This window comes from Aulostomus chinensis, chromosome 10 (assembly GCF_037954235.1).
Source record: "Aulostomus chinensis isolate RoL2024-O1b breed Wild chromosome 10, RoL_Achi_v1.0, whole genome shotgun sequence".
NCBI lineage: Eukaryota > Metazoa > Chordata > Actinopteri > Syngnathiformes > Aulostomidae > Aulostomus > Aulostomus chinensis.
In genome coordinates this window covers 21,075,931-21,102,679 of record NC_141329.1, presented here as the reverse complement: position 1 = coordinate 21,102,679, position 26,749 = coordinate 21,075,931, and the positions used below count along the sequence as shown (strand labels likewise).

At 41.4% G+C, this 26,749-nt stretch overlaps 2 protein-coding genes across 4 annotated transcripts; both read left to right on the top strand.

The window, feature by feature from the left end:
* The first annotated feature begins 1,394 nt into the window (after positions 1-1,394).
* st14a (ST14 transmembrane serine protease matriptase a) lies at positions 1,395-13,982 on the top strand. Its single transcript, XM_086216423.1, has 19 exons — positions 1,395-1,761; positions 4,272-4,431; positions 5,310-5,440; positions 5,548-5,618; positions 6,146-6,312; positions 6,490-6,525; positions 6,726-6,960; positions 7,444-7,586; positions 7,695-7,795; positions 8,143-8,255; positions 8,359-8,495; positions 8,600-8,704; positions 9,017-9,124; positions 9,216-9,332; positions 10,401-10,523; positions 10,620-10,803; positions 11,443-11,714; positions 12,157-12,293; positions 13,110-13,982. The coding sequence occupies exons 1-19, from the start codon at positions 1,720-1,722 to the stop codon at positions 13,266-13,268; spliced, it is 2,541 nt and encodes an 846-aa protein (XP_086072549.1). The 5' UTR covers positions 1,395-1,719; the 3' UTR covers positions 13,269-13,982.
* A 683-nt stretch (positions 13,983-14,665) lies between these two features.
* On the top strand, positions 14,666-26,480 carry dhx34 (DEAH (Asp-Glu-Ala-His) box polypeptide 34). Of its 3 annotated transcripts, none has more exons than XM_086216422.1 (16): positions 14,666-15,621; positions 15,964-16,305; positions 16,515-16,694; positions 16,861-16,963; positions 17,195-17,412; positions 17,509-17,683; positions 18,663-18,856; positions 18,971-19,072; positions 19,140-19,409; positions 19,983-20,156; positions 20,250-20,355; positions 21,209-21,315; positions 22,560-22,808; positions 23,076-23,261; positions 24,409-24,553; positions 25,502-26,480. In XM_086216422.1, the coding sequence occupies exons 1-16, from the start codon at positions 14,920-14,922 to the stop codon at positions 25,642-25,644; spliced, it is 3,396 nt and encodes a 1,131-aa protein (XP_086072548.1). In that variant the 5' UTR covers positions 14,666-14,919; the 3' UTR covers positions 25,645-26,480. The 3 variants fall into 3 exon arrangements, with proteins under 3 accessions (XP_086072548.1, XP_086072546.1, XP_086072547.1); XM_086216420.1 differs by having other exon boundaries at positions 16,515-16,769; positions 25,502-26,479; XM_086216421.1 differs by having other exon boundaries at positions 15,964-16,275; positions 16,515-16,769; positions 25,502-26,477.
* Positions 26,481-26,749: the final 269 nt, after the last annotated feature.

The following is a 26,749-nucleotide window of genomic DNA, read 5'->3' as shown; positions in this document are numbered from 1 at the left end:
TGAGCACTGCAGTGTCACCCAGAGTCCTCCACCCACATTTCTGGGACACTCACAACACTGCCACCTATTGAACTGGAAGTGGAACAGGTGGTGTTCCATCAAAATAATACTTAAGGTCTCAGTAATTATTGTTTTAAAGGTGAAATATTACTTTCCATCTAACCTTTAAACCAATAAGGATTTGGTCAGAAAATAATGGGGTTGAGTAAACCAATAAGACAGAAGGTATTAATACTAGGTAAGTATATGTCGGTACATTGCATGATGATTTAACAATATAGGACTGTAAGCAGTATTTGGACAGAATGATTGTTAAAAACGGAGACCTAAGCAGTATTTGGGTGGAATGGTCCATGAATATAATAGGGCTGTAAGTAGTATTTTGATGGAAAAATCCTTTAAAACTATAGATAGAAGTGCAGAAAGTAGTATTTGAGTGAAATAATCTATTAAAATAAAAGGACCATAAGTATTTTCAGCCAGTATGAAGTTCTTTCAAATCCTTTGAAACTATAGCTGCTGGGACAGAAAGTGGCATTTGGCTAAAATAATCCTTTAAAACTGTATGCGCTAATGCTGCAGTATTTCAACACCACGGTACCAGGTACCATTGCAAATCCTATGACACATAATCATCACCATCTACATTTGAATATATAAACAGTTCTCTAACTCCAGTTTCTAAAAAAAAAAAATGCCAGAAATACTGTATCATAAAAGATAAGCTGAGGAAAATCTATAGGGTCCGCACAGTGCTCGCGACCTGGCAAGACAGCCTCCCTCCTCTTAATACTCAACTCTACTCTAGTGAAGAACATCCTGAGAAATGTTTGCATTTAAATTCAATTTAAGAAGAATTCACAATATTGGATTAATGAAGGGTGGATGTGTTTGGTTTTGAAGGGTTGGTTATATCAAGGTTTGCTCTCGTCTTTTTATTGGTTCATAATGAGTTTTCTAACAAGCATTTGTCATTTTATACACCATAACGTGAGTATGCCAGGAGGAAAATGATCGCTTGTATTGGAAAAAAAAAAAAGAGTTGATGTCAACACCGTGATTGGCTGGAGTTTCCTTCTGGATGCCTTATGTCAAATAGAAACTTTCATCGTGGATGCAGATGAATCAGCAGGTGAATCATCGTCATCGTGGTAAATATCACGTGACTGATACCACGCACAAGTCCTATGAAAAGATATTAATATTTGATTGAATGTCAGCAATTGCCGGTCATATCAATTATTTCAATAAATTACCATTTTATTTGTTTTAAAAGGAAAAAACAAAACAAAAACTGCAAGCGAACAAACAGGTGTTTCCATTTGTACACAGGTAAACAGGACGTCACCACAGGTGTGCGTCGGTGGAGACACTCCCACAGAAACCTGACGCTTCCTGTTCCGTCCGTTGTAGTTACACAGGTAGGCGACATACCTCGACCTGACGTCTGTCTCGGGCGGAGAAAAAAATAGTCTTCTTTTGGTTTTAGTTTTTATTTACTTTTACTTCGGAGCTGTTTGGCACTCAAGTGGTCCAGGAATAGAAGTAGAGCTCTAGCAGGTTCACCTAAGACGCACCGGGGTGGGACGTCCAAAAAAACAACAAAAACAAACAAACGCAAGAAAGAAGAAAGAATAACGAGGAGAAGGAGAGAAGAGGGAGGAAGTGGCTCAGGTGGTGTGTCTCAATTTACGCAGTTTCTTCGGACTTTGACCCCTGATGGACTACATGGACAGTGGAATGAGATACACTCCAAATTCGGTAAGTGATTTAAAAGTCATGTTGTGTTGTTGCTGGCCTTATTCTATCCTGTTAAGATGACTTTAAGAAAGACCTTTTCGTGTATAAACAGCTGACTTTGGATCTCACCTCTTCACCTACACTGGTGCATCGGACAGGAAGTGAGATCCGAAGTCTTGCAAAGTTTAATTCTGGAAATGCACACTAATGCGGGTTTATTATAAAAGAAAAGTTCAGACGTGACGTTAGTGGTTTAATTCCATGCACATACATGATTGAATGTGTGGAATATTTTTAGGTTTCTCGCTGAAGAGCTGAGAGAAACCTGCGTTCATGTCTGTTCTAGACTGATTAGAAACTGAGAGATCTGGGATTAGGACGGCATGATTTTATTTTTTTTTCTATCTAAACGCAGGTTTTTGTTGACTGATATTGCAATATTACAGGGAAGGTTAATTGTTACATGATCAGTCTCATTTTCACCTTTAATGAAATTGGCAAACCCATCTCAATTTTGTAGGCTATGATATGAAGGCAGGACATCGTTTTTGCACCTTCAACTACAACAGGCCATATTGCTATTTTGATTACATTTAGATTAATTTTGCAGCTCCATGTGGAATGTCAGTGATAAACTAACATTATTAACATGTAAAAAGGTCAAGTTGTTCCTTGTCTTTTCTGAGCAAACACCATCCCCAAAACGTGAATAAGATAGAAGCTGAATAAGACAAATTCTCACTGTCATGCAACGAAAAACTGTTCTTGATTAAGGAAGTAGCACCGCCGCCACATGAAGTCTCTTGAGCTTTAGCTTATGTTGTAACCTTCCACTAGATTTCATTTTGTTTCTGTCAGTCCTGCTCGCTCCCACCTGTTTGGCACAATGACAGAATGTGCAGAGTAAAAACCTTCCATTTGAGTAGCTGCACACCATCGTCCAGCATCAATCTATGGCTAAAAAAGAGAAGAAAAAAAAACCTTCCAGGATCCTCCATAAATTTTTGGACTGACATCTGAATTCCCCTGGATCCTCTGCCCTGTTGTGACATGTTCTATTGAGTCCTCTTCATTTGTAGATTAGCATCCAGTAGATTGCTCTTTAGCATCATGGTAGGCTAATAAATACAAGACGGCATCTGGAAACTGTCCATCAGACTCAGGAGACGAGTCCCCGACAGCAGAAGAGAGCAGATCCGGGAGAGATGCTCATTAACGGAAAATACAACTGATCAAGTTTCCCCAGGAGTTCACAATTTTTTAGGAATGTAATCTGTTTTTAATCAAAAGTTTATCTCACTGCCATACTTTTCCTACCATAACGATAAAGCGCTTTTGCATTAATTGGTATGTTGCGGGTCAATCATGAAACAATGTTGCAACACTTCTCCGCATCTGTATTTTGGGTTAAAATATTGACGCCGAGTGAGCGCGAGCGGCCTCGCCTCTACTTTGTTGTGTTGTAGACGCCCCCAGAGTTTTAACAATAAACATTCCAGGGCTCCACCTGTAAAGTCTTATTTCCGTCCTTCCCCTGGTGACATTTTTATCCAGATGTGCATGTTCTCTCTTGGACTGCTTAGACGTTGTGTTCATACATGTTTCTGGTCCTAATTTAGAGTCCTTTTTTCTGGTTTGGAGACCGCAGTTATAAACACACCTCAGGCAGCGAGTGTGTGTGACGCATGTAACATTTTGTAACTGTAGTGAACCGAGCCATACAGTAGAAAATTGGCGTTTAATATCAAAATAATAATCATTCCTACAATTTGGGGTTTTTGTGTTTGAGGTTTTAACAAGCAGGTAGTCATGGTTTTACACTGCAGCTGATCCTCTCAATCATTATGTGCAAAAGTATCAGGGATTCGTTGTAGTTTCAGAATTGTTTAAAAACATCCCACAGCTTCTGATATTATCTTTCGGCTTGTAATATAAGCCGGTGTTTAAATTTTAATCAACAGTGCAGCAGGCACTCAAAACTGTACCTGTTCCTCCTCAGCTCTGTGAGTGGGTTGTTCCCAGCAGGTTTGACAGGATTTTACACGGTGAAACCTTTGTACTCCCTCCCCCCGCCGGTCTCACCTCTGAGAGGTTAGCGCAGAGCCGTGACTCACACTTGAAGTTCCCTTCTAACTCATTAACATCCACTGAAACTGTCCTCTCGACATTCTGAAAGCCCATTTTGAAAGGAGATGTTCAGAATGTTTGGCCTCAAAAAGCATCTGGGGAAAAAGAAGTGTGCTGCTTCAGTGTTGCAAAGTCACTCAGGGTGAGCTGAGTTCTGTTGGTGGGCAAAAACACAGACATTCCTAGAATACACAAGTATCTACTTGCTGTCTCCGGCTGTCACTTATCTTCTCTTGATTATCTAATCAACTCAGAGTGGGTAACATGACAATTTCTGTCCAGAAAAACAAAATCAACATTGTTGGGAAATGCCAAAGTGGTGGTGTGGCAGTGTCACTACGGTCCTGAGAAATGTTTCTGAGGTTGATAAGTGTTGATCGAGTCATCATTTGTATGTCGTCCAGGACAAAGACTGGGACACCTCCGTTCAGTTCCTGCCTGCGTCCGATAACAAAAAACTTGAGAAGAAAAGGGGTCCGGGGAAGATCGGAGCCGTGATCGGAGTGCTGATCTTTGCTGCTGTTGTTGCTCTCATGACCGGGTTGCTGGTCTGGCATTTCCACTGTAAGTACCGCTGTCTTTGAGTTAGTTTGAGGAATGATATGTGCAGTGCCTTGAAAGCAAGTTTGACTTCAAGTTAATTAGACTATCAAAGGTGCAAAGGGGATAATGAAAGACGTCCAGCACTCAGGGAAACAAATAAAACTGCGTCTGCGTAGTGTGTGTGTGCGTGCAGGTAATCGCGTGGGGGAAAAAAAACAAAAAAAACAGATGGGAAATTCAGAAAACTTAGTTGGCACAGAAGAATGTGGCAGCACAGAAAGCTCCTTCAATAAAATGTATTGTCATTTACTGCCAAAATTATTCAGCTGGACGCCCAGAAACATCTATCAGAGAGATACTGAACGGAGTCGTGTTTTTGGAGAGGGAAAAAAGCAAAATGTCAGTGGTAGCAGTCAAGAGTTTCACACAGCCGGAGTAAATAATTACATTCTAGCCTGGAACAGCTTTCTGGTGTATCGGAACCCTTTAGGCTGCTGGTGTTCTCCCATAGTTCATCGAAAATCAACTACATTCAAAACCACCTGTAACTCCCTTTTGATGAACTAAAAAAAACACTTGTGGTTCGCAGCTTAGCGCGCATGTGTTGCTTTTGTTTATTCCTTTTTGCAACAACTGAAACCAGGAAATGGGGATTAAAGTTATATCAGTTGATAGTGGTTAATCTTGAGGGATTAAAGATGCCACAACACAAAAGACAAGAAAAAAAGTGACGGATGGCAAGATAAGATGGAAAAAACACCGCTTAAACACGGAATGAGAGACGAAGTGAACTGATTTGCAGCGAAGGTATGTGTGTGTGCTTGTATCTTCACACACGCGCGTGTGCGTGTGTGTGTGTGTGTGTGTGTGTGTGTGTGTGTGTGTGTGTGATCCTGTAGTCCGAAAAGATGCGCGAGTCAAGAAGATCTACACCGGCTCCATGCGGATTACAAACCAGGTGTTCGAAGAAGCTTATGAGAACTCCAACAGCTCCCAGTTCCAGGTGCTGGCCAAGCAGGTGACAACACAGGTACGACTGCTGCTGCCGCTGGAAGATGACTCCCGTGTGTGTGTGTGTGTGTGTTTTTGTATGTGTGTTTCCAACAGCCTTCATTCATGCTCTGTTGTCTTCTTCAGCTCAAAACCCTCTACAACAAGAGTCCTCAGTTGGCCAAATACTACGTTGGTTCTTCGGTTCAGGCTTTCAGGTGAGGAGGTGAAACTGGACTAATGAGATGTTCCCCGTCTTCTTGTTTCCAGTCGTGTGTGCTGGCTTAGCAGATGTCTCACAGCGATTTATCAGAAACTTGTGATTGCCTTTGCGAGAGAGGAGGAATGGTTGGTGTCACAGCAGCAACTCAGTGGCCATTAAGTTCAAATTTAGATTTTATCCCAATTGATCCTTTAATTAGAGGACACTTGGAGATTGCATACTTCCACCAAGGTGATCTTATCCAGTGCAATTTTTTTGCTATGTTAAACAGATCTGCCCTTTTGGGCCCCCTCCACCCAGTTAGTTGAAAATCGGTTGCACGGTAATCCTCCCGGACCGATTCAACAAAAAGAAAGAATCAAGGACGTACAAACATCCATCAGGCTTTGCTTCCTGTCTGTAAGACTAAATTGAGGGTTTGAAAAGACATTTCATATGTCAGAATAAATGTTTCATGAATGAACCATTTCTTTCTGTCTGTACAACATTCAAACTGTCAAGTCTTTGTCTTGTCTCTCCTAGTGAAGGCAGTGTCATTGCCTACTACCTGTCAGAGTTCAAAGTTCCTGTAGGACAAGAGGCATCGGTGGACGCCGCCATGTCTGCTATGGACAAGCTGGTGGACAAGGTGCAGCGTGGCCTTAACAGACCTGGCAACTCCCTGCTCCTGGATGATGTGATATCTTCAGGTAGATTCAAAGCAACATAGTCCCAAAATGCTCCCATTTGTAATCCAGCCTGTGTCCATCCCGTTGTTTTACTTTTAATCTGACAGATTTGTCACGTTAGCGTGACATTACTTAGTATTTCTGTTTCTGTGTTGACACCTTGTCTGAGTCTCTGTTTACCGTTGTTTCCTCTCGCAGCACTCGATGACCGACTGATTTCAACGTCGTTCAGCAGTAAGTGCTCGGCCTTGATGTTCTCGTCACCTTTTATCCATACACACAGACAACAACAATTAAATATATACAGAAGATTAGTTATTATGTAAATGGAGTTCACAGTTGCGTAGATATTAGAACATGTTTGCATGCTGTGACTGTTATTTGCAGCCTCGTCCAGCTTAACATGATTTAAGTATCTCTGTCATTTGTTTCAGGATTTTTCAAGTTTTCAGAACACACCAGAACCAATCAAATAGGCCAGATCAAGTCCCCTGGTTTCCCCAACTCTCCTTATCCCCCCAACACCTTCATCCAGTGGCAGCTGAGGGCAGACGTCAACTACGTCATCAAGCTTGAATTCGACACCCTGAACATGGAGGAGAACTGCAAGAACGACTTTGTCAAAATCTACGACTCCCTGGTGGCCATCGAGGGGCGCGTCATGGCAGAGTGAGCTGGCAGCTTCAAGCAGATAAACCATCATAATGACAAACTTCTTCCACGTATCAAATAACTCTTCTGCCTTTAGCCTCTTGAAATTTCATTTTGCTTTTAAGATTTGAATAGAAAGGCGTTTATCGTGTGTGTGTGTGTGTGTGTGTGTGTGTGTGTGTGTGTGTGTGTGTGTGTGTTAGGCCATCTGCTGGTCCACTCTGGTGCTGCAGGTGTACTTGTTTCAGATTAATGCAAAAAAAAAAAAAAAGCAAAGGGGGTTTTCCTTTTTTAATCAGAGAATAGATCACTTCTCCTTAAATGGAAAAACTGCATGAGGGGAACGTTTTATTGTTTAACTGTCAGACCATAGGGACTGGGACATCCCAACCAAAACTAAACTAACCTGTTGAAACCTACAGAAACCCTGTCAGTCATTCAGTTATAGAAATGATCTCATCTCTCTCTCTTTTTTTTTTTTTTTTTTCCTTTTTCCTCCAGGATGTGCGGTTACTACTCACCAAGCGAACCACTGACCTTTCTGTCTTCTGGTAACGTCATGCTGGTAACCATGGCAACAAATGAGGATAAGAACTACCCGGGTTTTCGTGCGCAAGTCTCCCAAATCAGCCGTGGAAGTATAGGTATAAAACAGTGCTTGTTTGAGAGTTGATGGAGGCTAAACAAAGCCTTCCTGTTACCAGCTTCACCAACAGTGTTTAGTACTTATGACACAAATTCTGCTTTACCAGGTACATGTGGTGGCCAACTGACGGGCGAGAAAGGAACCTTCTCTTCTCCGAACTTCCCAAATTACTACCCACCCCGAACTTCCTGCCAGTGGTCAATCCAGGTGAGGTAGCAGCACTCAGTCTGCATCGGTCTTACACCTTAGTCTTAAAAGCTTGGATGATGTTTACAGGATGTTTTTGGTATTTCAGACACAATCTTTCATGTAAACTCAAAGTCTTGTGAAATAATCATAATTTGGTGAAATGACCAAAGTGAAAATATGCATCTTTGAAGTCAATCTTTATAACTTTAATGGGTTTTTTTTTTTTAATTTGTTAAAATTTAGACGTGGAGATGAAGGAGAGAGAGAGAGATTGGAAATTCTTGGTCGAGGCGTCTGGACAGGTACTCTTAGTACAGTACAGTATGAACCCTGACCCCCATGTCCCCTGTCCGTCATTCATTCAGGTCCCTGATGGTAAGGCAGTGAAGGTGACCTTTAAGAAGTTCCTGTTGGCTGAGCCTGGGCAGGAAAGCAGTAAGGACTGTCATAAAGACTACGTGGAGATCAATGGACATAAGTGAGTCCATGACTGCAACATCTGAAACAATAGAACGGTGTCATATGACAGAACCTCCATCTCATTGTGTGTGTGTGTGTGTGTGTGTGTGTGTCCTCCCCAGATTGTGTGGAGAACAGCCAGATGGAAGTGTGACAGAAACCAGCAACACCAACAAAATAAATGTGCTGTTTTTCTCCGATTACTCTTTTGTGGACCAAGGGTTTGAAGCAGAGTATGAGGCCATCGACATGAAAGACCGTAGGTTCCATCCTGATAACGAACGTTCATCAACATCAGATAAATGTGTTTTTGTTTTATTAGGATTTTTAGAAAAAAAAAACTGTTAACCTCTTTATTTGCAGCTTGTCCGAAGCAGTTCCTGTGCAACAATCAGCGCTGCATCAGGTCAGAGCTCGCCTGCGATGGCTGGAACGACTGCGGAGACATGAGTGATGAGAAGAACTGCGGTAAGTACATTGACCTCTGATTTACGAGATTTTTTTGTTGTTGTTCAATTAAGGGCTTTAAAACACCCAGCGTGCTAAAACGTAAAGCAAAGAGCAGAAATCAACAAATGAAGTTAAACAACATTTTGGTAAATGAATTAATATTTCCATGTAATGAGGAATGGGAAACTGAAACCAAAGAGTTAGGAGATAATTTTTGTTTTGTTAAAAATTTGATTTTAGTCAGGAGCTGAATAAAATATTATTCAGGAACTGGATGGTACAAAGAATACCTGTCAATGTACCAACTTTTCTTCCTGTATGTTAATGCAGTTTGCAGTTCATCCCATATCAAATGCAGGAACGGTCTGTGTAAACCTATGTTCTGGAAGTGTGACGGCGTCAACGACTGTGGAGACGGCACGGATGAGCAGAGATGCGGTAAGACCTGCTCACGCTGACGGAGGTTTTATTTGACATCCAAGTCTTGATGACTCACACCGCACACGTTTTGTTTTCATTTTGCTTCCAGGCAGTTGTCAATCCGGACAAGTGACATGTATGAACAGTAAGTGTGTTTCCGAGAAGAAACGCTGTGACGGCAGAGACGACTGCGGGGACGGATCAGACGAGCTCGACTGTGCCAGAGGTGACCTTTGTACTGGACTAGAAAAACATCTCAGTGCGAATAATTTATAGTTTTCAAAAAGAAAAAATTATTTAAGTCTGGACGTTGTTGGAGGAATAACACCTCACTGATCTCCTCGCTGTTATACGACAACTCGTAAGCCACAATATGGCCGTAAAATGACGCTTGTTAATCAAATACCGGCATAACACAAGCATCTCAATTTATGTTGCATCCTGGCTTTTGGAAGCAGAGGTGCCGTTTGTGTTTTGAGTGACCTGCTCCAGCTGTCTCCTCTTCACACGCCATGACTTTAGCAACCATTTAACAGGCGCTAATTTGCCACCACTGGCACCTCCACCAAGGTTTTGTTTCACCATGTGTTTCTGTGCCCTTTGCCATAAATGGAAAAACATAACAGTGTTACATTCTTAACTTAAGCAGACTGCTTTAAAGCAGCTAATGTTTGGGGGAGAAAGTGTCACGGGTTGTAGTACATCAACAGGAGACCTGGGATCTCGTTGGTCAAACTACACAACACAAATAAGAGGTTGCTGATGTTTTTCCTCTCTGTTTATGTGGGCACAGCCAAAACCTTTCAAGAAGCGCAGGCTGTCCAAACCTGAAACTCTAAAAGAGAGAAGGTTGCACTCTCGATCTTTCTCTCTCTCTCTCTCTCTCTCTCTCTCTTTCTCTTTCTCTCTCTCTCTCTCTCTCTCTGTCAGAAAAAAAAATTGGACAATTTTGAGAACTGAAGAACAGCTGACAGATGCAGGTCGGCAGCTTGCATTTGAAAAAACTGGAACATTTTAGTTAAAGAGAAACTAAAAGATTAAAGTTCAGCAGGCAGACGGATACACAATTGCAAATGTTGCACTTTTTAACTTTAAGACCTTTTTTTTTAAGGAAATAATTGCCTCTGAGGTGTTTGGTATTCAGTTTGATTTCATCTTTAATCAGTTTTTACTTCATTTCAACAGAATTATGAGTAGGTTCTCTTCATGCAGTCTGACTCTCAGCTCCCTCCCTCTCTCTCTGTCTGTCTGTCTGTCTGTCTGTCTGTCTGTCTGTCTGTTTGTCTGTCTGTAGGCACAGCTGTCAGCTGCTCTGATCTCACATACAGATGTAAAAACAATAAATGTATCAGCAAAGTGAACCCAGAATGTGATGGGACCAGTGACTGTGAAGACGGCTCTGATGAGGAGAACTGCGGTTTGTCACATTGAAAAGAACAATTTCTCATTTGCAATGTGTATTTTTTTTTGGATCACTTGTTAAGGTTTCAGCCTGTGAATGTTTACTTTGCAGACTGTGGGAGGAGCATGTTCAAGACGTCCCGTATCGTTGGCGGTCAGGATTCCGAGGCGGGGGAGTTCCCCTGGCAAGTCAGCCTCCACATCAAAAATTCTGGTCACGTGTGCGGCGCATCCATCATCAGTCCACGCTGGCTGGTCACAGCAGCCCACTGTGTTCAAGATGACGGCAAGACGAGGTTAGCTGAAGCTTCATCTGCTCTTTACAGTATGAACATTTGGTTGGTTACTTTTTTTTTTCTTACCTAACGTGGCATATCAGGGCTCAGCAACCCTCTCAGAATGGGTCGCCTGCTTCTCAATGAGAAATTATTACATTTTATTTACTTTAGGGGTTTGTCTGTCTTTTCGTGGTTCCGCGTTTTGTTGCATGTTTAGTATTAATCATTAAAAAAATCACGTACTTCATCCTATGCGTTTATGGTAGTGAAATCTAAATGACTGCAACAGCCGACCGCTTTCAAATGCCTCTATTAATATACTATCTTATCCTGACTGCATAATTTCCTGACCTTAGATCACTACAATTTGTGTTCAGATTTTGAGTCTGCAAACACTGTAAACAGTTTTAAAGACTTTTATTTTAAATCGCACAAAAATACAAATTTAAAATCAAATATTCGTCTTTCACCGCACTGTGGGATTGCAGCAGAAATTTATGATCAAAGTAAGTAAATAAAAAGTGTTTATACCAACATTCAGACGCAAAATCACAAAGTTATTAACATATCTAATCAGGCATCAGACGCTAACACTAACAGTCATTTGTTTAAATAGAAATGTGTTATTTCGACACGTTTTGTGGGCAATGTCCTCAGATACTCTCAGCCTGCCACTTGGGAAGCGTACTTTGGCCTTCACATGCAGCAGAACATCGGTAATACGGTGGTGAAGAAGAACCTAAAACAGATCATCCCACACCCCAACTACAACGATTACACCTTCGACAACGACATCGCCCTGATGGAGCTGGACAGTCCACTCACCTACTCAGACTACATCAAGCCCATCTGTTTACCGGCTGCTCAACACGATTTTCCGGCCGGTAGCACGGTGTGGATCACTGGGTGGGGCGCCACTCGGGAAGGAGGTGAGCTCCCAAAAACTTTCAGCCTCCATCACACAAACGTTCCAATAAAAGCTTGATGCCTAAACTCCCGCTGAATCTCAGCAAATACCAAAAATGAAAAAAGAAAGAAATGAGCCGGTAAATGAATTAGTACTTTATCAATATAAAATGTTGGCAATACTTCATTGATAAAATACAAAATAATTTGATCATTGTGATCACAATTGTTTTGCACTGTGTATTTGCCAAGCCATGTAGGGAAATTATCCCTGTTAGACATTGTTGTTTTGTTCTGTTTGTCTACTAGGTTTTCATAATTTGCTTCACTATTTTGATTGGAGCAGCTCTTTTGTAGCTTGACATTCAGTTGCAAAGACATTCCACTCAGCTTTATCATGGGTCTAATTATAAATGGATCTTATTGGATCTCAAGCTTGAGTCTTTCGTCTTGTGTAACATTCAGGATTTGCTGCAAAGGTTCTTCAAAAGGCCCAGGTCCGAATCATCAACAGCTCAGTGTGCAATGAGCTGATGGGAGGTCAGATCACATCAAGGATGTTGTGTGCCGGGGTGCTGAAAGGAGGAGTCGATGCCTGTCAGGTAATACAGCTGCTGAGGCCCTCACAGCCCTGCCTGCCTGTCCGCCTGTCCTTATTTCTTTCCTTCCTCTCATTTAAATGAAACTTCAGTGAAATATTTAATCAAATTTAACACTTGAATTTCTTGTTTTTGAAATGATGTTGGTGAAGTGGATAACTCAAAAAAAATCCAATTGAAAGTTTGATCATCTTTAAATTTAACACCTGACATGGCCAGGGAAAAACCTGGCTTTCTTGATTCCGAAGAAATAAAAAAAAAGCAAAGAAATTGCGAATCTGATTTAATACAATATTATACGTCACTTTGAGATTTATTCTTTTTGTCACGATTATTTTGTTTCAGTTTTTCTTACTGTCTTTTATAATCATTATTGTGCTTTGGCATGTATTGACGGGAATTAAATCTCATTGCTAAATAAAAACAAAAACAAAGGAGAATATTAACCATTAAAGGTACAAACCCCATTCAAGGTCATTAAAACCTTGTAGAAGTCATGGAAAATGGTAAATTTTGGTCTCTAAGCCTTTAAAAGTTTTAGGAAAATCTGAAAAGTTGGGAAAATTCATGGCAGTTTGCCTCATGAACGCCTGCATACCAGAGTTTAACATATGTGGTTCGGATATGCTTTTTTAGTTAATGTGAATTGACTTTAATCCATGTTTATTATGTCTATATCAAAATTATGTAGATTGTCATAAATTTTAGTGAAATGTACACTAAAAGGCAGGAAAGGATTTTAATTTTTTTTCAAAATGTGGATGTACCCCACATGTATCCCTGCTATACCAACATTTTTCTGTGTGTTCTCCCTGCTAGGGGGACTCTGGTGGTCCTCTGTCCAGTCCATCAGGAAATCGTATGTTTCTGGGCGGAGTGGTCAGCTGGGGAGACGGCTGCGCCCGCAGGAACAAACCTGGCATCTACACAAGGGTCACCAAATTCCGAGGATGGATCAAAGAAAAGACTGGAGTGTAAAGTGAAATGGTCTAACAAGGCCATGGACATAAACACGGACTGATGGCAAGTACTTCAAGATGGATTACTGAGTCTTCCAGCAGATGTATTTGCTTCCACTTCCATGCATAGCTGCAGTGGGAAATGCACTGTTTGCTTTGAGAGCAAATGCAGCACCATTTTTATCTCCACTGTGATTTTTAAGGTCAGGTTTCATGAAATGTAAATAAATGTTTTGTTTTGGTTTTTTTTGCTGTTGTTTTAGCATGGTTTTAATGGAGAGAAATGTTATATATGGTGAATAAATTTTGTGCACAGTAGTGACCAACGTTCACCAAACATGAATTTCCCCTCCTTGTACTCTGTTGTGTTTTGCTTCATCAGCAGCTGTCATAAGAATTTTGACTACTTGTTTTTGTTCCAAATTTTAACAAGAACAGCAAGCTCAATCCAACCTACCTCCTATGGCTTGGTATATTATGAATTCAGTACTTAGGATCTATCCATCAAAGATCTCTGGATGATGCATGGCTTTTCAATGCATTTTCCTGTACATCACCAATGCTTTTAACAGACGTGAACTCATGTTTTTTCAGTGTGAAACAGTGAAATAGTAGGTTTTGTTTAAATCTAATTGTTGATTTTTAGCTCAATGCAATATTAGTACAATCAAGAAATTTTAATGTCTGAAATCTGTGTGAATGTGTATTTTATAGCAGATGTTTTAAATAAAATATTTTAATGTAGCACCTAGTTCTTGTGATTCTTTTTGAAAACACAACATATCCTTAATTGCTCAAATTAATCACAAATGCATGTTATGCATATCCATGTTAATCCATGTTAAATTATACGTGTTGGACATAAGAAAATCTATTCAACATATACGTGACGGGTGGCGTGATGGTGGCATGGTGGTGCAGTGGTTAGCACTGTCCCCTCACAGCAAGAAGGTTCCAGGTTCGAGCCCCAGCTTGCATGGGGTCTTTCTGTGTGGAGATCGCGTGTTCTCCCTGTACCTTTGTGGGTTCTCTCTGGGTACTCTGGCTTCCTCCCACAGTCCAAAGATATACAAGAAAGGACTGGGTTAATATATACACTACACTGAAAATGGACGGATGGCATATGTGTCATGTTACAATGTGTTGTAGATATGCACTATGGTCAGGGCATTGTAGCCCAACCTGTGGGATTCAAGATTTTGTTTTGTTGTCTATGTTTGCGTATTTGAATGCTTTGTTTCATTCAGGACATTATAAATACACATAAGATGAAAGTGTTGTCGCATGATAAGATGTCTGTCTCTGCAGAGCAAAGTCTTGCATTTGTTTTTAACGAAATCCGGAACTATCATGATACTGCTCTTATCCGGACGATATTTGGAACGGAACGAAAACAGTCCCACCGTGATAATGTTCCGCTCAGATTCGCAGCAAGTTGTTTCGTAGAGCTGTCGTAGTCCAATCATATTCCTGTCGTTAAAGTAATTATTCATACGTATTTACCAACAAAAAATAAAGGAAAACCAGATATTTAACTTGACGGGACCCTGTTTGTTGATGTCTAACGTTTTATAATCTGGAGACCTACTGGATCTATAATGCTAGTACCAGCCATTTACGTGTTAGCTTCATTTGTTGTCTGTAAGTGGTGAGGGTAAAGTACCACGACTATGAGTGCGGACAGAAGGGGAGACAGTCGGAGCTGGGACTGGGACAACCTACAGTGCCGAGCCCAGCTGGACGAGATCTTTTTCCGCCAGCACGACTACATTCAAGCCGGCAGCACGGAACACAAAGACTTTTGGGCTTTTTTTGACCGTTTCCAGAGGTTTAAGTCAAAACGGGAAATGTGCGGGCCTGGAGCTAGTCGAAAACAGGACGGAGAGGAGGTAAAATACGGGAGGAAGACCGGGATTGGAAAATTAGATCTTCCTCAAGAGTATGACGCTCGGTACCGAATTAACGTCTCAGTGTGCACCGGGGACATCGAGGAACGTCTGGGAAAGTCAGATCACATAAGCAGACGGAGCTCTTGCGGGCCAGGCTCTCAGGAAATCTCAGAATTCCGTCTGGCTCTTCTTCACTTTCTGGACTTCCGCCAGAGGCAAAGTTTTGGTAAACTTGCCAAACTGCGCCGGGAGCAGAGGAGCCTTCCCATCTTCCAGTACCGCGACCGGATAGTGGAGCTGGTGAGACGTCACCCGGTTGTCGTAGTTGCAGGGGACACTGGATGTGGAAAATCCACCCAAGTACCTCAATACCTTCTCTCAGCAGGCTTCACCCAGATAGCTTGCACCCAGCCTCGGCGTATTGCCTGCATATCTCTGGCGAAGAGGGTCAGCTTTGAGAGTCTGAATCAGTACGGCTCAAAGGTTTGTCAACAAGCATCAAGTGCAGTTTTTGAGATCATAGATGTCAAGATGATATCGAGAAACAGGATGTCTCATAGAACATACAGAAGCTCTCATTCATCAGTTCAGTTATTTAACATCTGTGAGATTCCCAAACAGTCGGTAGAAATCCTGAACCTGTAGGTTTAGAATGTGTTTAATGGCCCTACCCTGTAATGAATCAGATAATTGATATATAATTGATATCACATATGTTATATGTAGCCCAGTGTGCATTTTCATTGCGCTTGTTTGAATGCTTTACAGAAAACTTTGAAGGAAGAACATGCATAACAGCTCACAATGTGTTGCCATGTGCTGCAGGTGGGCTATCAAATACGCTTCGAGACCACCCGCACCACAGCCACCAAATTGCTGTTTCTTACCGAGGGGCTTCTGCTGCGGCAGATACAACAGGACAGCATGCTGGATCAGTACCAGGTCTTGATTGTGGACGAGGTCCACGAGAGGCACCTCCACTGCGATTTTCTCCTCGGGGTCCTACGCTCTCTCCTGGCCAACCGTCCAGATCTGCGTCTCATCCTTATGTCAGCCACCATAAACATCAAACTCTTCTCAGACTATTTTAGTAGTGCCCCTGTGTTGCAGGTACCAGGCCGGCTATTTCCCATACAGGTGAGCAGAGGACACACAGTCTTCACACAGGTACACACACTCCTCTAAAAAGAGATTTCTTGGTCTAGACGAGCGCTAGGGGTCTGAGAATCGCTGCCTTTTGTGAACAATCCAGATAAAGCAACAAATATGGTTGGTTGAATACCTCTGTAGCGACCAAAAACGTGAATATTGATCAAAATATCCAGTGAGTTAGCTTCAAATATTTATCTGAATCTTTTTGTTGTTCCTCTGCTAAGGTAATATATCAGCCCATTCCTCCTGAGGAGCAGCCTTCACGTTCAGAGAAGCTGGATCCTCGACCATACCTGCGCATCCTGCAGGGCATCGACCAGCGTTATCCGCCAGAGGAGCGAGGCGATCTGCTCCTTTTTCTCAGCGGTGTGGCAGAAATCTCCACCATCCAAGAGGCGTGTCAGGTTTATGCCACGCACACCCGTCGCTGGATAGTCTTACCGCTGCACAGCACCCTCTCATTGGCCCAACAGGACAAGGCACTTGCAGCTTAGTTTGGATCAGAATTTCTTTATAAAGTCCACTTTTGATTTATTGATCATCAATTGTATTGTTTTTGTTGTTCTTCAGGTGTTTGATATCGCACCTCCTGGAGTGAGAAAGTGCATCATCTCAACAAACATTGCAGAAACCTCCGTAACAATAGATGGCGTCCGCTTTGTTGTTGACTCAGGTATGAAACATTCATAGTCAGGGTTTTGAAGAAAATTCAGGGTTTTGTTTGTTTTGCTTTTTCAACCTGGACCATATTCTCCCTTGCATTTAGGTTGAAGTGGTGATTGGTCGGAGAATTACATCATTAAAAAAAAAAAAACTTTGAAGAATTAACGCCATACTAACAATAAGGCCAATTCTCAGCAACCAAATGAATGTGCCATTTATGTCTTTATATATTCTTTTACAGGCAAGGTAAAGGAAATGAGTTTTGATCCCAAGGCTAAGATGCAACGCCTGCAGGAGTTCTGGATCAGCAGAGCTAGCTCTGAGCAAAGGAAAGGTCGTGCCGGTCGTACTGGCCCGGGTGTGTGTTACCGTCTCTATGCTGAGTCCGACTACGATGCCTTTGCTTCTTATGCCGTGCCTGAAATCCACAGGGTGGCTCTGGATTCCCTTGTTCTTCAGGTAATGACATCTCTAGCTAGCAGGATAGAATGCTCTTATGATCTTTCTGTTTGTTCCATTTCTTTTAGCTCAGTTTGGATTGTTCTGTTTCTACAGATGAAGAGCATGGGTCTGGGAGATCCACTGTCTTTTGTCTTCATTGATCCTCCTCCAGCTGCCAGTATCCAGACTGCAGTCACTTATCTGAAAGAACAGGGGGCCCTAGACAGTCGGGGGGAGCTGACCTCCATTGGGAGTTTGCTGGCACAGCTGCCTGTAGATGTAGTCATAGGTAAGATTCCCTTCATATAAAAAAAATGTTCACATCTCACTCCTCTCACCAAGAGAGGCATAGTATACGATTTACAAGATGTTTCTGGGTTGTTTATCCCTCCCATTCCTGAATTCCTTCTAGTTAGGATGAAGTTGTTAGATTTTAGTGGCCCAGGACTCAGCCACTGTACGAAACACTTTTAAAGCCAAACTCTCATGAATACACATAAATTATGACAATGTTCACATTTTATATTCAAAGATCCCAAGGTCAACTCTGATATAGCATTACAACACTCAGCAACCATAATATTTCCAGCACCTGAGAACAGAGATTCTGCTAAATGGATTTTGTCTTTGAAGCAGACTCTCACAACACTTGATGTTTAAGAAAAAGATGTATTTTGTTTTATCGCTCTTATTATCTTTTATTGTATCTTTTAGTGTAGAGCAGCAGCTAGTGGTGTGTTTTGAAACTACTCAGCCTCACCTGACTTCACATCCAGGGAACGGCTCGATTTAAGGAGCCTTTGTTTCATTTTCGTCACTGTCACGGTTTTGATGAATGTACCTCTGAACTTTATTCAATTTTACGTAGCACCTCGAGGGAATGATTTTGAGTTCCACTTTGCCAAAAAGACACTTTGAATTTAAAAATGACTGTATTCTGCTCTCCATAGAGCATACTGTATTATGAGTTGGATAAACATGGATGTCAACTGCAAATGGAGAAGTTGGTGGAGGTGTGCAGTCGGGAGATGATGAATCTTATTTTCGAGTTCATACACTCAAATGAAAACATAGTTATGAATATTACTGGATATATCTACCAATAATTAGGCCTAATCCTAAATTATACACACTGATGTTAAAGGAGCGTGCTAGACAAGGAGTGGTTTGTTTTTTGGGTTAAAATTGGTGTTAAATTCATAAATACAAGTCTCTGAAAATACCCTAAAGTGAACAGTGTGTGTGTGTGTGTGTGTCTTTTTAATCAGGGAAGATGCTTGTGCTCGGCTCTTTGTTCAACCTGTCTGAGCCGGTGTTGACAGTGGCAGCAGCTCTCAGTGTTCAGTCACCCTTCCTACGCAGTGCTGAGCACAACCCAGACTGTACCACTGCACGCCAGCCCCTGCACAGCAACCACGGAGACCCCTTCACCCTTCTCAACACCTTTAATGCCTGGGTGGAGGTCTGTAAAGGATTTATTTATGGAGACATTTGGCAGTTAATGCATAATGTGTACATAAATAACTGCAGGGTGAATATATAACTTTCATTTTACTGTTGGCTTTTACCTGAACAGGTGAAAGGAGAAAGAGGTGGAGGCTCGCGGAAGTGGTGTCGAAGGAGAGGCCTGGAAGAGCAGCGACTCTATGAGATGGTCAACCTACGCCGACAATTCAAGGCAGGCAGCAGACACCTACATCTGATCACAAGTACGAACCCTGGCTCACATTATCTCTGGTGAACAGGCGCTGCTGAGGGGCCACGGCCTGCTGGAGTCAGAGCACAGCACCCGCCCTAGTGGTGACCGTGAGCAGCGTAGGGAGAGGCTGACAGAGAGGAGGAAGCTTCATCAGATGAAGAGAGAGCACGAGCAGCAGGAGGGCACCAAACGTAAGGTCCTGAGATTGGAGGAGGGTCAGGATGGAGAGTTCTCCTCGGGGTCGGATACAGAGGAAGCAGGAAGAGGCAAAAGGAAGAAGGACAAGGACGGCTCAGGACAGACTGTGGACATCCAGGTGAAAGCAGCCAACAGCAATGGAGATGGAAATGGTTGCTTCAAAACTGACCATCCACATTAAACACTCACCAATGGATGAACATGTTTAAATTCTGTCAATTAATCTAAAGGGTTAACTTTTATTGCTTGGGCCAATTGTGTTAAAGCCTGCTTATTTGAAGATGTAAAAGAAACTGGAAACCCCCAATTATTTTACCTTGGCACTATTTTGTGGGAAACGTTCATTCACCGAGCAGAAATAGATAAAAGGGTCATTTAATTTTCCTCTTTTAATCTCAGAACTTGATACTTTCAAGTTTTATTGAATCATAATTTACCTCTGACTCTGAACGACATAATTACATCGCTACCCTCCATCGCGTCTGTTTCATCAAGGGAGTTAATATACCCAGATGATAAAACAGCATTATTCTCTACATTTCAGGGCAGACAAGAGGGCCCCAAAAGATGTTGAGCAAACGTGTGTGTGTGTGTGTGTGTGTGTGTGTGTGTGTGTGTGTGTGTGTGTGTGTGTGTGTGTGTGTGTGTGTGAGATACTGATCTCTGTTTGACGCTGGTCTGCCTGCAACAGGAGGTGAAGTTCAAGTTGCGTCACAACGTGTCAGAGCTGCAGGATGCGGTCAGCGTCAGTCAGGACTTGTCCTCCCGCCAGCAGGCTCTGCTGAAGCTGCTGCTCTGCCGGGGCCTTTACCCACAGCTGGCTCTTCCCGATGAGCACAACACAACGCGTAAGGACTCCGATCAGGTCAGGCCCCCTGCTGCGCCCGCCGCTGAGTTACTGATACGAGAAAGAGGAGAATCTCAAGTTCTTATTTGTGTTTTGACATGACGTGTTTAGGTGTTCCATACAAGGAACAAGCAGGGAGTAGTGATCCACCCAACTAGCGTGTTTGCTAGTGACCCGGAGGTGTTACACGTGCCAGAGGATGACACCAGAGAGACAGGTAAAGCTCTTCTTAAAATGGGCCGTGTATCCGCTATAGTTAATGAACCAGTTGCCTTTTGGAAAGAAAAAAAAATAGCCGACTGTCAAGAGTAGTGACAGTATTTGATTTACACTCGTTTATGACTGATAAAGAGATACACTAAGTTCACTTGGTGATGTTTTTTTTTAACAATTCCTGACATTACTGTATTTTTTATAGGATTACATTGTTGTCTGTAGGGCCCATGAATACACATGGTGAACCTGAGGGTTTGCTAGTTTTGACCTGGTGAAATCTACATCCTGGTCCTGACACCTTGGCTTTTTTTTTTTTACCTGAGATATTGATACTTTGAGTCAAGGCTTTTAAAGTCTTCCCTCCTTCCTTCCTCTTGACTCCTCCGGGTGCTGGGATCAGATCGTCCCTTCCTGAATTTTTAAGCACTTTCTAGATTTTCAAACCGCTTTGAAGCATCCAAAGATGAACTGAGGCAAAGTTGTCATTTGTGATCTCTTTCCTGTTTTTTTTCTCTATTTTGCAAAGACGACATCGGTACTGTGAGAAGAGTGCTGCTTTACTGAAAGTATTCCTGTACTATGATGATAATGTCGTGTTAGGCAAGCATAAGGACAGTTTAAGTGTTTGTAAATGTATTTGTCTATAACTATTACTCCTCTTGAGAGGAACCATAAGTAGAGGTAATTGAATTACATGACTCAGTAATAAACATAAGTGGTGTCTTTATCTACTTGCATGTGCAGGACATTGTAGTGTTTAATAGGTGAAACGAGGACTCTGGAATTATATTTATTATTTTATTTATTCATTTTTTTCCTGTTGTCTCATCTTCCTCTTTGTCCTCTTTGTTTAGATCCTGATAGACGAGACAGCAGCAAACACCAGCTTCTGGCCTTTGTCACGCTGCTGGAGACCAACAAACCGTATTTGTCCAACTGTGTGCGAGTTCCAGCTCTGCAGGTTGGCACCACAAACTGTAATCTTGGATTAATCCCAATGATGTTCCATTTTATGTTGAACTAACCTGACACGGCGTTGATAAGATCTTAAAGGGCTGACTAGATATTAATCCTATTATTGACTCAATTAATGTTATAGATCACTCAAAACTGTATTTTGCCTTTTAAGTACTCACAAATAGTGTTTGAGCTCACAAAAATGTCCTCCCCGCCCCGCCCCCCCACATCACTTCTTTATTACACCAGAATGCGGAAAGAGCCAGGCATGTATACTTGACATGTTTGCACTGATTAAACTTCCATAATGTTTTAGAACTTAATATGAAACAATAAGCACCTTACAATGATGACGACTGATCTCTTCTGGAGAAACTTTTTTGTTTTTAAATGTTGTGCTACAGAGATGATAATGAAATTAAAGCTTCAAACATTTTTTCTGGCATGTTCTCCTTCTGCAGTAAAAGAAAAAAAATGTCCATGCCAAGTTGAAATAAAGGTCAACATGTTTTGTATATCAACATTTTTATGCTTACTTTTTAAAATTTTTCCATCCATCCATCCATTGTCTTCTGCTTATTCCTGTTAAGGGTCACGGGGGGGGGGGGGGTGGAGCCTATCCCAGCGGCTACAGTTGAGAGGCAGGGTTCACCCTGGACAGGTCACCAGTCCATCACAGGGCCAACACATATAGACAGACAACCATTCACACTCACAGTCACACCTACGGTCAGTTTAGAGTATCAATCAGCCTTGTCCCCTCTTTATGTCTTTGGACTGTGGGAGGAAGCTGGAGAACCAGAGAGAACCCACACAGGAATAGGGAGAACATGGAGACTCACACAGAAAGATCCCGTGATGGAGCCCGGACTTGAACCTCTTATCTTCTTGCTGTGAGGCGACAGAGCTGACCACTGCACCACTGTGACGCCTTTTTTTTTTTTTTTTTTTAATAATTTATTCAACGTACTTTTTTCCTGGTCATTCCCGCGACATGTAATGGCTCAATGTCCCAGCTAAATGTTGATGCAATTGAACGTATGAAAAGGACAGGAAATAAGATAAATACCATGTGAATTCTTTGGAGCTGTGCTGCCTTTTTGTTTTATTTTATTTTATGCAGATATTTGTATTCATTTGTTTTTTCCAGCTTTAACCTGTCTGTTTAAATTAGAATAATATATCAAAGGTGTCATCATCATTGTGGTCAGTTCAGTGTTAATCCTTGTGTCTCTATGTCTTTAATAGGCTCTGCTGCTGGTAGCAAACTCTTTGGACAGTAATGCTGACTGCACCCGTCTGGTAGTGGATGGGTGGCTGGAGTTGGAGCTTAGGGAGTCAGAGGAGGCCCTCAAGGTGCTCTCCAAAGCTCTCACTCTCAGGGCCGAGTGGGAGCGCCTCCTGCTGGCCCAACTGGAGCAGAATCACACAGGGATCTCCCGGAAAGTGACAGAAAAGCTGAGCGAAAGCTTGGTCCGTTTCCTGCTGTACACAGAGGTAATAATGCAACACCAACCCGCTGGTGGAAGAGTAATGATTGACAAGTGATTTTCAGTATAACTTAATACTTGTATTAGTTATATTAAGGTTGTCTGACTTTTTAGTAAAGAAATACATTCCCGCAAAGAAGCCAAATTTCCTTTACGCATAAATAAAACATATCAGAAAACCCAGCTAAAGTTTCTGTCAACAATTTGAGCAGTTGAGATTTAACTAAACATAAGATACAAAGTTAATATTCATTTTCTCTTCCTTCTCTCCCAGATCAGTTACAGCCTGCGGCGACTCACAGCCTTTCAGACCCAGAACCTATACATCGGCCCTCAGCCAGAACAGTCGGAAACCAAAACTCCAGATCTAAATCCACTGTTCCCAGGAGCCGAAGCCAAGCCGGACCCTATAAAAGGAGGCTTGCGTGTCACCAACTTCTTCAACTACAACTGTCTGGCGGTGAGTTTGTCTGAAACAACTGTGGTGTCCCATGTTTGGGTTGATTCCGAATCTGTATTTTCAGTTGCCACTTCAGGTTTGCAGCACCTGTACAAACAAGAACGCATGCAGCTTTAAAAAAACACAATGAAATTCCTTGTCTTTCACGTCTGTACTTCTTTTTGCTACATTTTGTGGATGATCTATCTTTAACCTTGCTAAACTTTCCATTTAATTACAACCGCGTTACAATTAGACATCCTCCCTAGAGTCAGAGAAGAAGATAGATATCCTTGACCCCTGAGACCCATAGACGCCAGCTGACAGCTAGTTAGCTTAGCAGAATGAATGACAATGGATGGGAAGTATTAGCAGATAATCTGAGCTGGGCAAATGCAAAAATTGTAAAAAAAAAAAAAAATCAGGCAAATACCTTTTAGTTAATGAATAATCTGGTAATGTGATTCAAATCTAATTAACACTGGCTATGTTGGAAATATATTGTTATTTAGTTGAATACAAAAAAAAACGAATTTGAAACGAATGTTTGCTGTTGGCTGTACTCAAAAAGAAACCTGTGATCAAAGATTTTAGACTTGACTGTAACATTTCTTTCTTTCACGCAATTAACAGTATCAAAACACACAGTAGCATGTATTTTGGATAGTTTATGATTTGGTGCTTTTATTTTGGAATAGGTTTGCCAATTTTTATTATTTTTTGGGGGGGGGGGGGGGTAGGAATAGTTGATATTTTACTTGGGCAAAGATGTCCATACTCTACCCACCACTGCAAAGTCTTGAGACGTTATATTTCTATATCGGGATGCTAATTTTATCCCAAATATTACAGGAGTACTTTTTTTTAAGAAAATGTTCAACACATTGTGCTTTTCTTGACATGGCATTACAAATTTATCTGAATTAAATTCAAAAGAAAAGGTTTCAGTTAACTGTGAGCTCTACATTGCACCTTGCAGCTTCAAAAACTGTGAGATAGTTTAGTATGTAACATTACTCAGCTGGATGTAGTAATGAACTGAAAACAAAGTACAACAGGGGGGTTTATTAATAAACATCAATAAGTGAAATGATTCAGTCAGAGGTGATCTGATCAGCACTGGCAGGCGTATCGCGTCTCATCTATCTTTTCACTGTGGCCTATGCAGGACTCCAGGGACCTCTACAGTGAGTGTCTGCGTACTTTCTGGAGCTGTCCTAACTGCGACCTCTACATGCCTCTGACTCCTCTGGAGCGCATGCAGCATGAGGCCTCCTGCAGGCCAGCAGGAGAACAGCAGCAACAGGAGGAAGGTCAGACATTTTTTGTTTGTTTGATATTTATTTTGATATTTTTATGTTTTATCTATTTTGCCATTTTGTTTACTCCAACGCAGACGTGCCTAAATTCTTTCTCTTGGATGGCTGAAAATAAATTTAGAAGTAAAGACACACCCTGTGTTGTTAAAATGCAAAATAAATAACTATATTCTAGGTTCCCTGATGCAGATATTAACTTCTTACAGGTTGCAATAAACTACATGTTGTAGTTATTGCAACATGTAGTTTATTGCATGTCAGATTAATGTTCCCAGTGCAAGAGAATACAAATATACTGTAACATTAGAAATATTTACTCAACTTTAGCCAGTGATGACCAACAGCAATAATTGCAATCTCTGATTATATTGCTGAATTGTTATACACCAGTAAAACATCTGAATCAAACGGAAACAGAATTAATTGTGAGTTGTCTTTGTTTCTGACCATGACGATATTTCTTCTTTCTCTCTATAATATTATGTATTTACTCTGCTTTTATTTTATGTCACAAGCTTGTAATTTCATGCTTGTTGTAATGCTGCATTCAAGGCCAGCCCTCTCTTACAAAATCGTTTATCTCAATGGGACTAACTCAGTAAAATACAATAATATTTCGGAACTGATGTCCTACCCCAAGCATCACTGTGCCACCTGATTAAATTATTAAAAAATGCTAATAATTAGGGATCCTGCATATAAAACATATTTACATGTTAATTTTAAATGATTTTCTATTGTTATTATTATTATTATTATTATTATTATTATATGCACTTGGCAGGCTAAATAATAATGTTTCGTCAGTTTTGGACCCAGATGCCCCGTTTGGTCAGCCTTAAAGCATTCATTCAGCCGCTGACTTAGTAGTGATAATAATAAGAAGAAGAAGAAGAAGAAGAAGAATGATAATAATCTGAGACTTCTTGTGGGTGTTTTCAGAACAAGATGGTGGAAAGGCTGGCTCCTCCTCTGCCTCCAGACTCACCAGAGTTTATCACTGCGATGTCTGTGACAAAGACCTGACCCTCACCTCCACTGAGATCCTCAAACACAAAAGGCAGCACATGTACTCGGCCAAGTAACCTTCCACATAGCGGCGGAACAACGAGTCACAACTTCTATCTGTGAAACTGTTAATTAATGAATTTACTGTTTGTTAAGGTAACATTTATGTCACTGTTGTTTCTTTTGTTCTTGCAAACTTAAAGAAACAATTAAAAAAAAACTGTCGTTTCTTTAACAGAGGTACCTATCTGTGGATTATTTGTTCTGTACCATTTGGGCAGTGAGTAAATGACACGTGAGAGACAGAGATGTAAAATATAGAGTGAGGGTTTAATAATGATACAAACCCACGATATGTAACACCTCAAAGCAGCACATTGGCACAAAGTCAGAAGTAAGACAGCACGGAAGATAAAAACCTGTCTCAAAAAAATAAAGAATCAGAATAAATATCTCAATAAATAAATAAACAGGTCATATCTCATTAATTACCTTGAAACTAATAAATACGTACATTTGAAAATATGCACATTGGCAGAAATCAATAACCCAAAAGTAAATAGTACTTAATACAGAGTTACTCATAAATCATAAGTTATTGATTACTCAAATCAAAAGGCACATTTATTAAGATGTAAGAATGGGGCCTGCAGTTGTGATCGCATGACTGTCAGTACTGTACTCTAACACCATTTCTGAACCAGAAGTAGCAAACTGTGTGTGATGGCTTCATGAGTTCTGTATATCCGCACCATTAAGTTCACGTGTGTGTGTGTGTGTGTGTGTGTGTGTGTGTGTGTGTGTGTGTGACAGAGGGTTAATTTAGAATGAGGAAATGGCAGTGGAGTGCCACTGTGACGGGATGTCCTTTTTGTTAGTGGAACCGTGACTGGGCGGGTCCTATTCATCGTGTGACTGACCCTGCTGCCTGTTCACTCATGTTTAAGTCACTTTGGATAAGACTTCTTGGCTTAACCTAAAATTGAAATAGTCAGGTGAAGCTTCTGAAAGGTTCATTCTGCCATAACTCAAAGAGAATCTCAGTGTGAGATGTGACACTGCAGTATAGCTAGCAAGACTGCCTGCACTTCCCTCTGTGATTCTCTGGCTACTGTACTACGGAGGCCCCAAGTGTCCACTCAGAGACAAAAGAAATTTCTTGCCATGAGATGCAACTTGAAT